The 17,244-nt window shown below is 59.0% G+C and overlaps 1 protein-coding gene across 1 annotated transcript in view; it reads left to right on the top strand.

Annotated features, from left to right (window-relative positions):
* The window catches only part of LOC136570908 (myosin-6-like), a 26,562-nt gene extending 9,685 nt beyond the window's left edge, over positions 1-16,877 (top strand). Inside the window, exons 8-38 of the mRNA XM_066571317.1 lie at positions 26-124; positions 238-341; positions 922-1,060; positions 1,144-1,412; positions 2,105-2,275; positions 2,419-2,728; positions 2,810-2,883; positions 3,010-3,097; positions 3,175-3,292; positions 3,375-3,498; positions 4,556-4,692; positions 4,780-4,906; positions 5,019-5,147; positions 5,246-5,488; positions 5,937-6,113; positions 6,213-6,358; positions 6,439-6,529; positions 7,035-7,424; positions 7,932-8,058; positions 8,165-8,283; positions 9,174-9,370; positions 10,245-10,428; positions 10,506-10,671; positions 10,752-10,876; positions 10,968-11,276; positions 12,156-12,359; positions 13,292-13,417; positions 14,402-14,677; positions 15,918-16,013; positions 16,519-16,653; positions 16,765-16,877. Coding sequence (XP_066427414.1) covers positions 26-124; positions 238-341; positions 922-1,060; positions 1,144-1,412; positions 2,105-2,275; positions 2,419-2,728; positions 2,810-2,883; positions 3,010-3,097; positions 3,175-3,292; positions 3,375-3,498; positions 4,556-4,692; positions 4,780-4,906; positions 5,019-5,147; positions 5,246-5,488; positions 5,937-6,113; positions 6,213-6,358; positions 6,439-6,529; positions 7,035-7,424; positions 7,932-8,058; positions 8,165-8,283; positions 9,174-9,370; positions 10,245-10,428; positions 10,506-10,671; positions 10,752-10,876; positions 10,968-11,276; positions 12,156-12,359; positions 13,292-13,417; positions 14,402-14,677; positions 15,918-16,013; positions 16,519-16,653; positions 16,765-16,785 — 5,021 coding nt within the window. The 3' untranslated portion in view covers positions 16,786-16,877. The remainder of the gene's footprint in view (positions 1-25; positions 125-237; positions 342-921; positions 1,061-1,143; positions 1,413-2,104; positions 2,276-2,418; positions 2,729-2,809; positions 2,884-3,009; positions 3,098-3,174; positions 3,293-3,374; positions 3,499-4,555; positions 4,693-4,779; positions 4,907-5,018; positions 5,148-5,245; positions 5,489-5,936; positions 6,114-6,212; positions 6,359-6,438; positions 6,530-7,034; positions 7,425-7,931; positions 8,059-8,164; positions 8,284-9,173; positions 9,371-10,244; positions 10,429-10,505; positions 10,672-10,751; positions 10,877-10,967; positions 11,277-12,155; positions 12,360-13,291; positions 13,418-14,401; positions 14,678-15,917; positions 16,014-16,518; positions 16,654-16,764) is intronic.
* The last annotated feature ends 367 nt before the right edge of the window (positions 16,878-17,244 follow it).

Genomic DNA, 17,244 nt, shown 5'->3' with positions numbered 1-17,244 from the left:
ACCTTCTCCCCATCCACCCTCCCAGACCTCCTGGAGAAATCCCGTGTCATCTTCCAGCTGAAGGCAGAGCGCAACTACCATATCTTCTACCAGATCCTCTCCAACAAGAAGCCGGAGCTTCTGGGTGAGCTGGGCCACCACCATGGCCTCAGGGCTTCTCCTTCCCCCCTCCTCCTGAAATTTTGGGGTGGTTTGATGAGATTGGGAGTGCTCAGAGGTGTCTCCATCCCACACCAGAGATGCTGCTGGTCACCTCCAACCCCTACGACTACGGGTACGTGTCCCAGGGTGAGGTGACCGTGGCCTCCATCGACGACGCCGAGGAGCTGTTGGCAACCGACGTGAGTGGGGAGGGGTGGAGGGAGGGATGAGTCCATGGATGGATGGATGGATCTGGGGACATAGAGGTCCTCAAATGGGGGGATGACTCCATGGATGGATGGAGATATGGGGAGATGGATGAAAGGATGGATGGATGGATGAGCTCATGGATGGATGGATCCATGGATATAGAGGCCCTCAAATGGGTGGATGAGTCCATGGATCAAGTCCTCAAATGGATTGATGGAAGAATCCGTGGACAGGTGAATCCATGGATGGATGGATGGATGGATGGATGGATGAGTCCATGGTTGGATGGATGAAGTTCTGAAATTGATGGATGGATCCAGGATAAATGAGTCCTGAGCTGGACAAATGAACCCATGGATGGATGAACGAATGAATCCATGGACACGTCCTTCAAGTGGACAAACCCATGGCTGGACATGTCCCCATTGGCCAGTTGGGCCAACAAGTGGGAAGGACAGTGGGAAATGCCCTCAGGTGGTGACCATCACAGGTGGTGACCATCACAGGTGGTGACCATCCAGAGGCTGTGCCCTCACCTGGCCCCTCCCTCACCTCCTCCACCCCTCCCAGAGCGCCTTTGACGTCCTGGGGTTCACGGCCGAGGAGAAGGCCGGTGTCTACAAGCTGACGGGGGCCATCATGCACTTTGGCAACATGAAGTTCAAGCAGAAGCAGCGCGAGGAGCAGGCGGAGCCGGATGGCACCGAAGGTGGGTCAGGGCGAGGGGGTGACGGGTCAGGGGAGGGGTCACCAGGTGAGGTGGCACCTGACCAGGTGTCTCCCGCTCCGCAGATGCCGACAAATCCGCCTACCTGATGGGGCTGAACTCGGCCGACCTGCTCAAGGGCTTGTGTCACCCGCGCGTCAAGGTGGGCAACGAGTACGTCACCAAGGGGCAGAGCGTCCAGCAGGTCTACTACTCCATCGGGGCCTTGGCCAAGGCCGTCTACGAGAAGATGTTCAACTGGATGGTGGTGAGGATCAACAACTCGCTGGACACCAAGCAGCCGCGGCAGTACTTCATCGGCGTCTTGGACATCGCTGGCTTTGAGATCTTTGATGTGAGGCTCGAGGCGGGGCAGTGGCGCTGGGCCTTGCAGGGGTGGCATTGAGCCAGCTGGGTGGTGAGGGGGTCTCCTGCAGCTTCATGGTGACCTTGGGTGGGGATTGGGTCCTTGTGTTGATGTCACTGAGTGTTGAGTTGACCCTCTTGACCCCACTGGGTGCTCTTTTGAGCCCTTTGCGTCTCAGGTTGACCCCATTTATCTCATTGGACATTCTGCTGTCCCTCTTGGGTGTTGAGTTGTCCCTGTTGACAGCCGGTGGGTATCACTTTGACCCTGTTGACGTTGAGTTGACCCCATGGATCCCATTCAATGTTGTCTTCACCGCACTTGGTGTCAGATTGACCCTGTCCATCCCATTGGGTGTTCAGTTGAACCTGGTGAGCCTTGAGCTGGCCCTGTTGAGTTGTCCCCATTGACCCAATTGGCTCCGTTGGGTGTTGAGTTGACCCCATGGACTCAGTTGGCCTCATTGGGTGTTGAGTTGACCCCATTGGGTGTTGAGCTGACCCTATGGACTCAGGTGGCCCCATTGGGTGTTGAGCTTACCCCATGGACCCAATTGACCCTGTTGGGTGTTGAGTCGACTCCATTGGGTGTTGAGTTGACCCCATGGACTCAATTGGCCTCGTTGGGTGTTGAGCAGACCCCATGGACTCCTTAACCCGTCTCTCCCTCTCCTCCCCCAGTTCAACAGCTTCGAGCAGCTCTGCATCAACTTCACCAACGAGAAGCTGCAGCAGTTCTTCAACCACCACATGTTCGTGCTGGAGCAGGAGGAGTACAAGAAGGAGGGCATCGAGTGGGAGTTCATCGACTTCGGCATGGACCTGCAGGCCTGCATCGACCTCATAGAGAAGGTACCACCACCCCCAGGGCCTCCAGGTCCTCCAGGGGCTGAGGGAGGAGGGTCCGTCCAGCTGGAGCCCCTCAGGTGCCCCAGGAGCAGCTTTTGGGTTGTCCTTGGTGTCCTTCCCGGCCAACAAGGTCTGCTTGTCCACAGCCCATGGGGATCATGTCCATCCTGGAGGAGGAGTGCATGTTCCCCAAGGCCTCGGACATGACCTTCAAGTCCAAACTCTACGACAACCACCTGGGCAAGTCGGCCAACTTCGGGAAGCCACGGAACATCAAGGGCAAGTCCGAGGCCCACTTCTCGCTCATCCACTACGCCGGCACCGTGGACTACAACATCCTGGGCTGGCTGGAGAAGAACAAGGACCCCCTGAACGAGACGGTTGTGGGGCTCTACCAGAAATCCGCCCTCAAGCTCTTGGCCCACCTCTTCTCCAACTACGCCGGGGCAGACTCTGGTGGGTGACGGAGGGGTGAAGAAGACAGCTCCCACAAAAGTTGTCCTTGTTCCCACCTCACCCCACCGCTCTCCTCCGCAGGCGGCGACAGCGGGAAGGGGAAAGGAGCCAAGAAGAAAGGTTCCTCCTTCCAGACGGTCTCAGCCCTGCACCGGGTGAGGGACCCACTCTGGATCTGCTGCGGGGCAGGGGGAGAACAAGCCCTGGTGTAGAGGGTGGTCCCACCACCCCCCAGCCCCTCCCCTGCTCTCCCATTGGTCACCCTCACCTCTCCTCCCCAGGAGAACCTCAACAAGCTGATGGCCAACCTCAAGACCACCCACCCCCACTTCGTCCGCTGCCTCGTCCCCAACGAGCGGAAGGAGCCGGGTGAGCCAAGGCTGGGGACTGGAGCTTGGGGCGAGGGCGTGGCTCGTGGTTGACCCCTCACCTGTGTCCCCCTCCAGGTGTGATGGACAACGCCCTGGTCATGCACCAGCTCCGCTGCAACGGGGTCCTGGAGGGAATCCGCATCTGCCGCAAGGGCTTCCCCAACCGCATCCTCTACGGGGACTTCCGCCAGCGGTGGGGACACCAGACGGGTTTGGGGAGGGGGGACAACCCCACGGGGGCTGAACTCAGGGGTCACGTCCCCTGTGGCCCCCAGGTACCGCATCCTGAACCCCGCGGCCATCCCCGAGGGGCAGTTCATCGACAGCCGCAAGGGCGCCGAGAAACTCCTGGGCTCCATCGACATTGACCACAACCAGTACAAGTTTGGGCACACCAAGGTGAGGTCTCGTGGTGCCTGTTCCCTGTGGTCCCGCCATCCCTCAGGTGTTGTGGACCCCGTGGTCCCACCATTCACGTGTCCACCTGTCCCTCCCTGTGTCCATCTGTTCCTTCTGGACCCCTACCCCACCCTTCCACCCACCACAACCAGTTTGATCCCACTGGGTGAGATCTCATGGGCTCTGTTCCCTGTGGTCCCACCATCCGAGGTGGACATGGACCTCATGGTCCCGTGATCCTCTTGTCCATCTGTCCATCTAACCAAACACCACCCCATCCATCTAACCCACCAAAACCCCTTTGGACACACTGTGGGGACATCCCGTGGTCTCTGTTCCCTGTGGTCCCACCATCCTTCATGTGTTGTGAACCCCATGGTCCCATGATCCCCGTGTCCATCTGTCCATCAACATGTCCATCTGTCCATCTACCCAGACTCCACCCCATCCTTCCACCCACCACAACCTGTTTGATCCCACTGGGAGAGATCTCATGGTCCCTGTTTCCTGTGGTCCCACCATGCAAAGTGAACATGGACCTTGTGGTCCCATGTCCATCTGTCCATCAACATGTCTATCTGTCCATCGAACCAAACACCACCCCATCCTTCCACCCACCACAACCCCTTTGGACACACTGTGGGGACATCCTGTGGTCTCTGTTATCTGTGGTCTCACCATCCAAGGTGAACATGGACCTCATGGTCCTATGGTCCTGTGATCACCATGTCCATCTGTCCATCTACCCAGACACCACCCCGTCCTTCCACCCATCACAACCCCTTTGGACACACTATGGGGATATCCCATGGTCTCTGTTCCCTGTGGTGCCACCATCCGAGGTGGACATGGACCTCGTGGTGCCATGATCCCCATGTCCATCTGTCCATCACCATGTCCATCTGTCCATCTACCCAGACTCCACCCCATCCTTCCACCCACCGCAACCAGTTTGATCCCACTGCGAGAGATCTCATGGTCCCTGTTCCCTGTGGTGCCACCATCCGAGGTGGACACAGGCCTCGTGGTCCCACCACCACCTCCTCCCTCCCCTCAGGTCTTCTTCAAGGCAGGGCTCCTGGGCCAGCTGGAGGAGATGCGTGACGAGCGCCTGTCCCGCATCATCACCCGCATCCAGGCGCGGGCGCGGGGGCAGCTCATGCGCATCGAGTTCAAGAAGATCGTGGAGCGCCGGTGAGACGGGGCTGGGCCTTCTGCTCACCTGGTCACCTGGCTGGGCATGTGGTGGCACCTGTTTCCTCCTTCTCCTCCTCCTGGTAGGGACGCGCTGCTGGTGATCCAGTGGAACCTCCGGGCCTTCATGGGGGTGAAGAACTGGCCATGGATGAAGCTCTACTTCAAGATCAAGCCCTTACTGAAGAGCGCAGAGACGGAGAAGGAGATGCAGGTGGGTGGGGTGGGCAGGGCAGGGTGGGACCACCACCACCACCATCACCACTGGGGTGGTCTGGGGGGTGTTGGATGAGGGTCTCTGACCTTCTCGGGGTCTCCTGGAGCAGAACATGAAGGAGGAGTACGGGCGGCTGAAGGACGCCCTGGAGAAGTCGGAATCGCGGCGGAAGGAGCTGGAGGAGAAGATGGTCTCCATGCTGCAGGAGAAGAACGACCTCCAGCTCCAAGTGCAGGCTGTGAGTCCGATCAGCCCAAAACCACATCACAGGTGTGACCACCACCCCCACCACACGCTGGGGCAATCCTGCTTCACTTGCCACCTCTCCCCCAACAGGAGCAGGACAACCTGAATGACGCCGAGGAGCGCTGTGACCAGCTGATCAAGAACAAGATCCAGCTGGAGGCCAAGGTGAAGGAGCTGACAGAACGGCTGGAGGATGAGGAGGAGATGAACGCCGAGCTGACAGCCAAGAAAAGGAAACTGGAGGATGAATGCTCGGAGCTGAAGAAGGACATTGATGACCTGGAGCTGACCCTGGCCAAGGTGGAGAAGGAGAAACACGCGACTGAGAACAAGGTGAGGATGGGGAGAGGCCTTGGCCTCAAGGTGAGGGGACTTGAATCTGCTCGGCCTTGTTGGGTTGGGTTGAGGAGACTCAAGGCTGGTTGGGTTGGTGAGACATAAAACTGGTTGGGTTGGGTTGAGTTGGGTTGGGTTGGGTTGAGTTGGGTTGGGTTGGTGAGACGTAAAACTGGTTGGGTTGGGTTGAGATGATCAAGGATGGTTCAGATGGGTTGAGAAGACATGAGATATTGAGGACACCCAAGGCTGGGTGGGATCTGTTAGCTTGGGTGGAGGAGACCCAAGGCAGGTTGGGAAGATCCAGTGTTGTTTGGGATGGGCTCATTGAGAAGACCCAAAGTCCTTTGGGTTCTCCTGCATTGAAACAACCTCTTTGGACGAGGTGAACATCAACTCTGCCCCATCCCAGCACTGAGCTGGAGGCCGGACACTTCTCCTACAGGTCAAGAACCTGACGGAGGAGATGGCGGGGCTGGACGAGACCATCGCCAAGCTGGCCAAGGAGAAGAAGGCTCTGCAGGAGTCCCACCAGCAGACACTGGACGACCTGCAGGCTGAGGAAGACAAGGTCAACACCTTGACTAAGGGCAAAGTCAAGCTGGAACAGCAAGTGGACGATGTGAGTGTGGCTGGTCCCATCCCAGGCCCTGCTGAGGAACTTCTGGGGCAAAGACGAGCAGAACTTGAGGTTTCTCCCCATTTCTGTGTTCCTGCACAGCTCGAAGGCTCCCTGGAGCAGGAGAAGAAGATCCGGATGGACCTGGAACGGGCCAAGAGGAAACTGGAAGGTGACCTGAAGCTGACCCAGGAGAACATCATGGATCTGGAGAATGACAAGCAGCAGCTGGAGGAGAAGCTCAAGAAGTGAGGCTGGATCCCCCTGCCACGTGAGGTCCAGTTGAGGGTCTCAGGTGAGACCTCACTTGCCCCCACTTCTTCCACAGGAAGGAGTTTGAGATCCACCAGCAGAACAGCAGGATCGAGGACGAGCAGGCGCTGGCTCTGCAGCTCCAGAAGAAGCTGAAGGAGCTACAGGTGGGGGGGGAAGCTGGGTCTGTGTCTCATTGGGTTGGACTGGAGCATCTCCAGGTGGTTTGGTTGGGTTGAAGAGCAACCTGGCGGTTGAGATGGAGAGTCTCAAGGTGGTTTGGGCTGAGTGGAAGAGACTCCACTTATCTGGGTCAGTTTTGGTGGGGTTGAAGAGTCTCCAGCTGGTTGGGCTGGGTTGAGTCTCCAACTGGTTGGGTTGACCTGAATGGTCTCCAACTGCTTGGGTTGGGTCAAGTTGAGTGGATTCAAGTGTCCCAAAGCTGCTTGAGTTGGGTCGAGCAGAGTGGTTGGGGGTTTACCCAAGTTGCTTTGAAGAACCTTCAGCTGGTTGAGCTGGAGAGTCTCCAACTGGCTGAGTTGGGTTGAGGGTACACCTTGTTGGGTTGAGTTGCTTTGAAGAACCTTCAACTGGTTGGGTTGGAGAGTCTCCAACTGGCTGAGTTGGGTTGAGCGTCCACCTTGTTGGGCTGAGCACCCTCTTGGCATGCAGGCACGGATCGAGGAGCTGGAGGAGGAGCTGGAGGCGGAGCGGACGGGCCGGGCCAAGGTGGAGAAGCAGCGCTCGGAGCTGTCGCGGGAGCTGGAGGAGCTCAGCGAGCGGCTGGAGGAGGCCGGCGGTGCCACCTCGGCGCAGCTGGAGCTCAACAAGAAGAGGGAGGCGGAGTTCCAGAAGCTGCGGCGCGACCTGGAGGAGGCCACGCTGCAGCACGAGGCCACGGCGGCCGCACTGAGGAAGAAACACGCCGACAGCGTGGCCGAGCTGGGCGAGCAGCTGGACAACCTCCAGCGCGTCAAGCAGAAGCTGGAGAAGGAGAAGAGCGAGCTCAAGCTGGAGCTGGACGACCTCAGCGCCAACGTGGAGCAGCTGATCAAGTCTAAGGTAGGAGGAGGTTGAGATGGACAGCAGGGAATCGTGGGATCGTTTGTGTGGGACAGGACCCTTGGGATCATCCAGTTCTATCAACACTTGGGGAGGGACACCTTCCACTAGACCAGGCTGGCTTGCGTTAAGTTGGGCTGAAGAATCTTCATCTGGTTGAGTTGGGTTGAGGGTCCACCTCGTTGGGTTGAGTTGCATTGAAGAATCTTCATCTGGTTGAGTTGGGTTGAGTGTCCACCTCGTTGGGTTGAGTTGCATTGAAGAACCTTCAGCTGGTTGGGCTGGAGAGCCTCCCCATGGCTGAGTTGACCTTAGTTGGGTTGAAATGAAGATTCTCCACATGGTTGGGATGGGTTGAGTGCAGGGTTGGGTGGCTCCCACCCAGGGTTCCACCAGACCAGGTGGCTCCAAGCCCTGTCCATCGTGGCCTTGGACACCTCCAGCCATGGGGCGTGTCCACCCCACCATAGCCCCCAGCACCACCCCTCCTCTGGCCCCTCCCTGCAGGTGGCCATGGAGAAGATGTCGCGCTCCATGGAGGACCAGGCCGCCGAGCACTTGGCAAAGCTGGAGGAGACCCAACGCGTCCTCAACGACGCCAACACCCAACGGGCCAAGCTGCAGACGGAGAACGGTGGGAGCCGACCCTGGGTGGCCCCACCCCCGCCCCACACCTGCACCCCCATCCCCCACCCCACCTCACCCCCACCCCACACCTGAAGCCCCTCCCCCCCGTGCAGGTGAGCTGTCGCGGCAGCTGGAGGAGAAGGAGGCGCTGGTGTCCCAGCTGACCCGCGGCAAGGTGTCCTACACCCAGCAGCTGGAGGACCTGCGGAGGCAGCTGGAGGAGGAGATGAAGGTGGGGTCTGATGGGGGGTGAGAAGACCTGAGGGGGGGGCTCCAGGTGGATCATAGGTGTCCTTCACCCTCATGGTCACTGGTTCAGAATGGTTGGGTCAGGTGGGTCCATCTACAGTGGTTCCATCTAAGGTGGGTTCCATCTACAGGGGGTTCTGCTGTAGGAGGTACAGGGAGCGTTGGGTTGGTCTGCAGATGGTCTGGTTGGGTTGTGGTGATTCAGACCAGCTCTTGCTGAGCTGGAGATGCCAAGAAGCTCAAGCTGACTTGGATCCAACAGTTCCACCTCCTTCTGAAGGTGTGAGGAAGGTTGGGTTGATCTGGAAGAGCTTGGGTTGGTATATGGAAGGTCCAAGGGTGATTGGGTTGGTGTAAAGTGGTCTAAAGAGGGGCTGGGTTGGTCTATGGAAGGTCCAAATAAGGTTGGCCTACAGAAGGTCTGGAGAAGGTTGGCTTGGTCTACAGAAGGTCTGGTTGGGACACCCTTGGGAGAATGTTCTGGAGAAGGTTTTGGAGGAGCCATTGCCCCATGGGTGGAGCTTCTGTGGGATCAGGGGTGGAGATCACCCTTGGGAGAATGTTCTGGAGAAGGTTGTGGTGATGAAGACCAGCTGCTGCTGAGCTGGAGACCCCAAGATGTTCAAGTTGACTTGGACGCAACGGTCCAACCTTCTCCTGAAGGTGTAAGGAAGGTTGGGTTGATCTGGAAAAGCTTGGGTCGGTCTATGGAAGGTCCAAACAGGGTTGGGTTGGTCTGCAGAAGCTTGGCTTGGTCTGCAGAAGGTCTGGTTGGGTTGTGGTGATTCAGACCAGCTCCTGCTGAGCCAGAGACACCCAAGAGGACTCCAGGTGCCCCGGAGTCACCTCCGGGTGCCACCTTCTCCTCACCAGGCCAAGAACGCGCTGGCACACGCGCTGCAGTCGGCCCGGCACGACGGGGACCTGCTGCGGGAGCAGTACGAGGAGGAGACCGAGGCCAAGGCCGAGCTCCAGCGCGCGCTCTCCAAGGCCAACTCCGAGGTGGCCCAGTGGAGGACCAAGTATGAGACAGACGCCATCCAACGCACCGAGGAGCTGGAGGAGGCCAAGTGAGTCACCATGGCTGGAGCTCCTGTGGCGTCAGGGGTGGAGCTCACCCCTGGGAGAATGTTCTGGAGAAGGTTTTAGAGAAGTCTGAGTGAGTCATGGCCCAATGGGTGGAGCTCCTGTGGGGTCAGGGTGAAGATCACCCTTGGGAGAAGTTTTGGAGGTTTTAGAGGTTAAGCCGTCTCCTCATGGGTGGAGCTCTTGTCAGAGGGGTGGAGACCACCCCCTGGAGAAGGTTCTGGAGGAGGAAGAGGAGGCCAAGTGAGTCTTGCCTCATAGATGGAGATTCTGTGGGGCTGGGGAGCTGGAAACCACCGGAAAAAGTTCTGGAGAAGGTTTTAGAGGTTGAGTCACCTTCCCATGGATGTAGCTCCTGTGGGGTCAGGGTGGAGGCCATCCACAGGAGAAGTTTTGGAAGTTTTAGAGGTTAAGTCGTCTCCTCATGGGTGGAGCTCCTGTGGGGTCAGAGGGGTGGAGACCACCCCCTGGAGAAGGTTCTGGAGGAGAACAAGTGAGTCTTGCCCCATAGATGCAGATCCTGTGGGGTTGGGGAGGTGGAAACCACCAGAAAAAGTTCTGGAGAAGGTTTTAGAGGTTGAGCCACCTTCCCATGGGTGGAGCTTCTGTGGGGTCAGAGGTGGAGATCACCCTTGGGAGAATGTTCTGGAGAAGGTTTCAGAGGAGTCATCGCCCCATGGGTGCAGCTTCTGTGGGGTCAGGGGTGGAGAATGTTCTGGAGAAGGTCCTGGTGGAGGTAGAGTGCCCTGGAGACGGTGGAGGAGATGCCGAGAAGAACCTTGGCCAGTGGCTGGGTGGGAGGAAGGTTCGAGCGGCCCCACCTGGCCCAGGGGTGACCCCAGGTGGTCCCTGGGGCAGGAAGAAGTTGGCGCAGCGGCTGCAGGAGGCCGAGGAGGCCGTGGAGGCCGTCAACGCCAAATGCTCCTCGCTGGAGAAGACCAAGCACCGGCTGCAGAACGAGATCGAGGACCTGATGGCCGACGTGGAGCGGTCGAACGCGGCCGCCGCTGCCCTGGACAAGAAGCAGAGGAACTTTGACAAGGTGGGCGGGTGTGGCAGGTTGGGGACGGCCGGGCGGGGCCAGGTGGCTGCGGGGTGACACCTGGCTGCTGTCCCCAGGTGCTGGCCGAGTGGAAGCAGAAGTTCGAGGAGTCTCAGACGGAGCTGGAGGCATCCCAGAAGGAGGCCAGGGCCCTCAGCACTGACCTCTTCAAGCTGAGGAACATCTACGAGGAGTCCCTGGAGCACCTGGAGACCTTCAAGAGGGAGAACAAGAATCTCCAAGGTGACACCGCGGGTCCCTCTGCCCACCTGGGCGTTCCCCGCCCGTTCCCCGCGGGGTCTGACGGGGTCTCACCTGGGCAGAGGAGATCTCGGACCTCACGGAGCAGCTCGGCGCCGGCAACAAATCCATCCACGAGCTGGAGAAGGTCCGGAAGCAGCTGGACGCCGAGAAGCTGGAGCTCCAAGCCGCTCTGGAAGAGGCTGAGGTGGATCAAGCCCCGTCCCACCCCATCCATGCCTTCTCCTGGCGGGACGTCCACGCTCTGTGGTCCTCAAGGTCCTCTCTGTCCTCCCCAGGCCTCCCTGGAGCACGAGGAGGGGAAGATCCTGAGGGCGCAGCTGGAGTTCAACCAGGTGAAGGCGGAGTACGAGCGGAAGCTGGGCGAGAAGGAGGAGGAGATGGAGCAGGTGAAGCGCAACCACCTGCGCGTGGTGGAGTCGCTCCAGACCTCGCTGGACGCCGAGACCCGGAGCCGCAACGAGGCCCTGAGGCTGAAGAAGAAGATGGAGGGCGACCTCAACGAGATGGAGATCCAGCTCAGCCACGCCAACCGTGGTGCCAACGAGGCCCAGAAGCAGGTCAAGGCTCTGCAGGGCTACCTGAAGGTACCTGTCCATGTGGCGTGGAGGGGTTGGAGGTGCCTGAATGTTCCACGGGGAAATGGAGGGGTAGGAGATACCTGAAGGTCCCATGGGTACATGGAGGTGCCAGAGGTACCTGAAGGTACCTGTCCATGTGGTGTGGAGGGGTTGGAGGTGCCTGAAGGTCCCACAGGGAGATGGAGGTGCAGGAGGTACCTGAAGGTCCCATGAGGACATGAAGGTGCAGGAGGTACCTGAAGGTCCCATAGGTACTTGGAGGTGCAGGAGATACCTGAAGGCACCTGTCCTTGTGACATGGAGGGGTAGGAGATGCCTGAAGGTTCCACGGGGACATGGAGGTGTAGGAGATACCTGAAGGTACCTGTCCATGTGGTGTGGAGAGGTAGGAGGTGCCTGAAGGTCCCACAGGGACACGGAGGTGCAGGAGGTACCTGAAGGTCCTATGGGGACATGAAGGTGTAGGAGGTACCTGAAGGTACCTGTCCATGGGGACATTAAGGTCCTGAAGGTACCTGTCCATGGGGACATGGAGGTGTAGGAGGTACCTCCAAGTACACCAGGGACATTGGGATGCAGGAGATACCTGTCCTGGGGGACATGGAGATGTAGGATGCTCCTCAAGGTACCTCTCTGTGGGGACATTGAGGTCCTGAAGGTAGCTGTCCATGGGGACCTTGGGGTGTAGGAGGTCCCACCACCCAACAGGGATGGTTTGATGGACCCACCACCCCTTCCCACCACCCCATGGCCAGGTAGACCCACCACCCCATGTCCGGGTGGACCCACCACCCCTTCCCACCAAGTCATGTCCAGGTGGACCCACCACCCCTTCCCACCAAGTCATGTCCAGGTGGACCCACCACCCCTTCCCACCACCCCCAGGACACACAGCTGCAGCTGGATGATGCGGCAAGGGTCGGGGAGGACCTGAAGGAGAACGTGGCCATGGTGGAGCGCAGGAACACCCTGCTGCAGTCCGAGCTGGAGGAGCTCCGGGGCCTGGTGGAACAGACCGAGAGGGCCCGGAAATTGGCCGAGCAGGAGCTGATCGAGGCCAGCGAGAGGGTCCAGCTCCTCCACTCGCAGGTGAGACCTCACCTGCCTGCCAGGAGAGGGGCCACCTCCACCCAGGGGTGCTCCAGCCCAGGAGAAACAGCTCTGGTGGCTTGGTTGAGGAGCTCAAGGTGGCTCGGGGTGGTGCAGACCCAACATCTCCCCCTCCTCCTCAAGGGTTGGTCTGGAGGAGGTTGGGTTGGTCTAAAGAAGGTCCAAGGAGGGTTGAGTTGGTCCATGGAAGGTCTGGTTGGATTGGGGTGATGAAGACCAACCCTTGCTGAGCTGGAGACCCCCAAAATGGCTTCAGCTTACCCAGACAGTGCCACCTTCTCCTGAAGGTCTCAGGAGGGTTGGGTTGATCTCGAGGAGGTTGGCTTGGTCTGAAGAAGGTCCAAGGAGGGTTGAGTTGGTCCATGGAAGGTCTGGTTGGATTGGGGTGATGAAGACCAACCCTTGCTGAGCTGGAGACCCCCAAAATGGCTCCAGTTGACCTGGACCCTACAGTGCCACCTTCTCCTGAAGGTCTCAGGAGGGTTGGGCTGGTCTGGAGGAGGTTGGCTTGGTCTGAAGAAGATGATCCAAGGAGGGTTGGGTTTGGTTGGAGGAGGTTGAGTTGGTCCATGGAAGATCTGGTTGGATTGGGGTGATGAAGACCAGCTCTCACTGAGCTGGAGACCCCCAAGATGGCTCCAGTTGACCCGGACCCAACAGTGCCACCTTCTCCTGAAGGTCTCAGGAGGGTTGGGTTGATCTGGAGGAGGTTGGCTTGGTCTATGGAGAGTCCAAGGAACATTTGGTTGGTCTGCAGAAGGGTGGTGTCCATTTCTCTGTTGTGTCACCAAGATCTCCAGAAGATCTTTCACCCCGCAGAGGCACAGGGGAGTCTCCAAGACCTGTGGGGACTGAGGGGGTGGGACAGCAGCCCCTGGGCCACCTCCTGAGGTCCCTCTTGTCCCCTCCAGAACACCAGCCTCATCAACCAGAAGAAGAAGATGGAGGGTGACATCTCCCAGCTGCAGACAGAGGTGGAAGAGGCCGTCCAGGAGTGCCGGAATGCTGAGGAGAAGGCCAAGAAGGCCATCACTGACGTGAGTGTCCCGGCGGGGCCATCACTGGGGCCACCACCGGGGCCATCATTGAGGCCACCACGGGGGTCATCACCAGGGTCATCAATGGGATCATCACCAGGGCCATCACTGGGGCTACCACCAGGGCCATCAATGAGACCATCAGTGAGGCCACCACCGGGGTCATCACTGGGGCCACCACTGGGGTCATCACTGGGGCCACCACCGGGGTCATCACTGGGGCCACCACTGGGGTCATCGCTGGGGCCATCACAAGGGTCATCAATGGGACCATCACCAGGGCCATCAATGAGACCATCAGTGAGGCCACCACCGGGGTCATCACTGGGGCCATCACCGGGGTCATCAATGGGACCATCACCAGGGCCATCACTGGGGCCACCACTGGGGTCATCGCTGGGGCCATCACAAGGGTCATCAATGGGACCATCACCAGGACCATCACTGGGGCCACCACCAGGGCCATCAATGAGGCCATCAGTGAGGCCACCACCGGGGTCATCACTGGGGCCATCACTGGGGCCATCACAAGGGTCATCAATGGGATCATCACCAGGACCATCACTGGGGCCACCACCGGGGTCAACACCGGGGTCATCACCAGGGCCATCACTGGGGTCATCAGTGGGACCATCACCAGGGCTATCACCGGAGCCACCAGTGGGGTCATTAATGGGGCCACCACCAGGGCCATCACCAGAGCCATCAGTGGGATCACCACCGGGGCCACCACCCTGATTACCACCCCGACCACCACTGGGGCCATCACCGGGGCCATCACCAGGGCCACCACTGGGTTCATCACTGGGGCCATCACCGAAGTCCATCACTAGGGCCACCACTGGGGCCATCACCAGGGCCACCACTGGGTTGAACACCGGGGTTATCACTGGGGCCACCACTGGGGCCATCACCTGGGCCACCAGCGGGGCCACCACCATGGAGAATGTGCCATGGACCCCCTGCTTGTCCCCCTGCGGGCAGGCGGCCATGATGGCAGAGGAGCTGAAGAAGGAGCAGGACACGAGCGCGCACCTGGAGCGCATGAAGAAGAACATGGAGCAGACCATCAAGGACCTGCAGCTGCGGCTGGACGAGGCTGAGCAGCTGGCCCTCAAGGGCGGCAAGAAGCAGCTGCAGAAGCTGGAGGGGCGCGTGCGGGAGCTGGAGAACGAGCTGGAGGCCGAGCAGAAGCGCAACGCCGAGAGCGTCAAGGGGCTGCGCAAGTCCGAGCGGCGCATCAAGGAGCTCAGCTACCAGGTGAGACCATGGAGGTGAGACCATGGGGGTAGGTCAAGGAGATCAGGTACCAGGTGAGACCTCGGAGGTGAGACCATGGGGGTAGGTCAAGGAGATCAGGTACCAGGTGAGACCATGGAGGTGAGACCATGGGGGTAGGTCAAGGAGATCAGGTACCAGGTGAGACCATGGAGGTGAGACCATGGGGGTAGGTCAAGGAGATCAGGTACCAGGTGAGACCATGGAGGTGACACCATGGAGGTGAGACCATGGGGGTGGGTCAAGGAGATCAGCTACCAGGTGAGACCATGGGGGGAGACCATGGAGGTGAGACAACGGAGGTGACACCATGGAGGTGAGACCATGGGAGTGGGTCGAGGAGATCAGGTACCAGGTGAGACCATGGAGGTGACACCATGGGGGTAAGATCATGGTGGTGGATCAAGGAGCTCAGTTACCAGGTGAGACCATGGGGGTGGGTCAAGGAGCTCAGGTACCAGCTGAGATCATGGAGGTGACACTCAGCAACCAGGTGAGACCATGGACGTGAGACCGTGGCTCGCCTGGCTCACCTGGGTGGGTGGGTCAAGGAGCTCAGCTACAAGGTGAGACCACACAGGTGACACTCAGGCACCAGGTGAGATCATGGGAGTGAGACCATGGGGCTGGGTCAAGAAGCTCAGCTACCAGGTGAGACCACAGGGGTGAGACCACAGAGGTGAGACCGTGGGGGTGGGTCAGGGAGCTCAGCTACCAGGTGAGACCACGGGGGTGACACCATGGGGGTGAGACAGACCATGGGGTGGGTCAAGAAGCTCAGCCACCAGGTGAGGCTCAGGTGAGAACACCTGAGCAGATCATGGAGATCAGGTGCAGATGAGACCATTGAGGTGGGTCATGGAGCTCAGCCACCAGGTGACAGCACTTGGGTGGGTCAAACTCAGCTACCAGATGAGGCCACCACAGCACGGCCTCTCTTCAGTGACACCTGTGGGAGATCAAAAATGGGCAGAGATGGTGGCCCCAGGGACAGGGTCAAGCCAGAGTGTTGATGGGGTGACCACAGGGACACAGGTGACCCAAGGCATGGTGGCCACAGGAACAAAGATGACCAGAACATTCATTGGGTGACCAAAGGGACATGGGTGACACAGGACCTGGTGGCCAGGGGGACACAGGAAGTCTCTGAGAAGGGAAACTGAGGCACAGGATGTGTGGCTGTGCTCTGGTCAAGTGTCCAACCCTGTCCCTTTTCCCCTAGACGGAGGAGGACAAGAAGAACCTGCTGCGGCTGCAGGACCTGGTGGACAAACTGCAGATGAAAGTCAAGGCCTACAAGAGACAGGCGGAGGAGGCGGTGGGTGAATGGGACAGACGGACGGACGGACGGACGGATGGATGGATGGATGGATGGATGATGGATGGATGGATGGATGATGGATGATGGATGGATGGATGGATGGATGGATGGATGGATGATGGATGGATGGATGGATGGATGGATGGATGGATGATGGATGGATGGATGGATGGATGATGGATGGATGATGGATGGATGGATGGATGATGGATGGATGGATGATGGATGGATGGATGGATGGATGGATGGATGGATGGATGGATGGATGGATGGATGGATGGATGATGGATGGATGGATGGATGGATGGATGATGGATGGATGATGGATGGATGATGGATGATGGATGGATGGATGGATGGATGATGGATGGATGCTGGATGGATCCATGGACGGATGGATCCATGGATGGACAGATGGATGAAGCCACCTCAGCCGTGGGGTGCCTGGAGAACATCCACACCTCGCTGTGGCCCCCGCACTGACCTCCCGCACCCCCTCCAGGAGGAGCAGGCCAACACCAACCTGGCCAAGTTCCGGAAGGCGCAGCACGAGCTGGACGAGGCCGAGGAACGCGCCGACATCGCCGAGTCCCAGGTCAACAAACTGCGGGCCAAGAGCCGTGACATCGGAGCCAAGGTGGGACCTCCTGTCACCTCCTGTCACCTCCTGTCACCTCCTGTCACCTCCTGTCACCCCCTGTCACCCCCCACATCCCTCCTGGACCTTCTCTCTCCTCTCCCATTTCAGAAGCTGCATGATGAGGAGTGACCCGTCCCTAGAAGGACCTACCAGCCCTGCCCCAGCATGATGAGTGACCCCCACCATGGGATGTGTGACCCATCACCACCATGAGGGACCTCCACCCAAAGTAACTCTCCACAAGTCACCCCAAGTGACCCATCACCACCATGAGGGACTCCACTGCCACCACAAGTGACCCACCATGGTGAAGGACCCACCGTGACCATGACTGACCAACCAACACTGTGTTGGACTCACCACCACCATCATGGTCCCACCTCTAAAGACACATGATGATGATGTTGATGGTGATGATGATGGACCCATGATGATGCTCATGGACCCGTCACCACCACAATGGACCCATGATGATGATGATAATGATGATGATGATGATGATGATGGACTCACCACCATGATGGAGTCACTACCTTTGACCTGTCATGATGGTGATGGACCACCATGATGGACCCATGATGATGATGA

This window comes from Molothrus aeneus, unplaced genomic scaffold (assembly GCF_037042795.1).
Source record: "Molothrus aeneus isolate 106 unplaced genomic scaffold, BPBGC_Maene_1.0 scaffold_43, whole genome shotgun sequence".
Taxonomy (NCBI): Eukaryota; Metazoa; Chordata; class Aves; order Passeriformes; family Icteridae; genus Molothrus; species Molothrus aeneus.
This window is presented reverse-complemented; position numbering and strand designations above follow the sequence as displayed.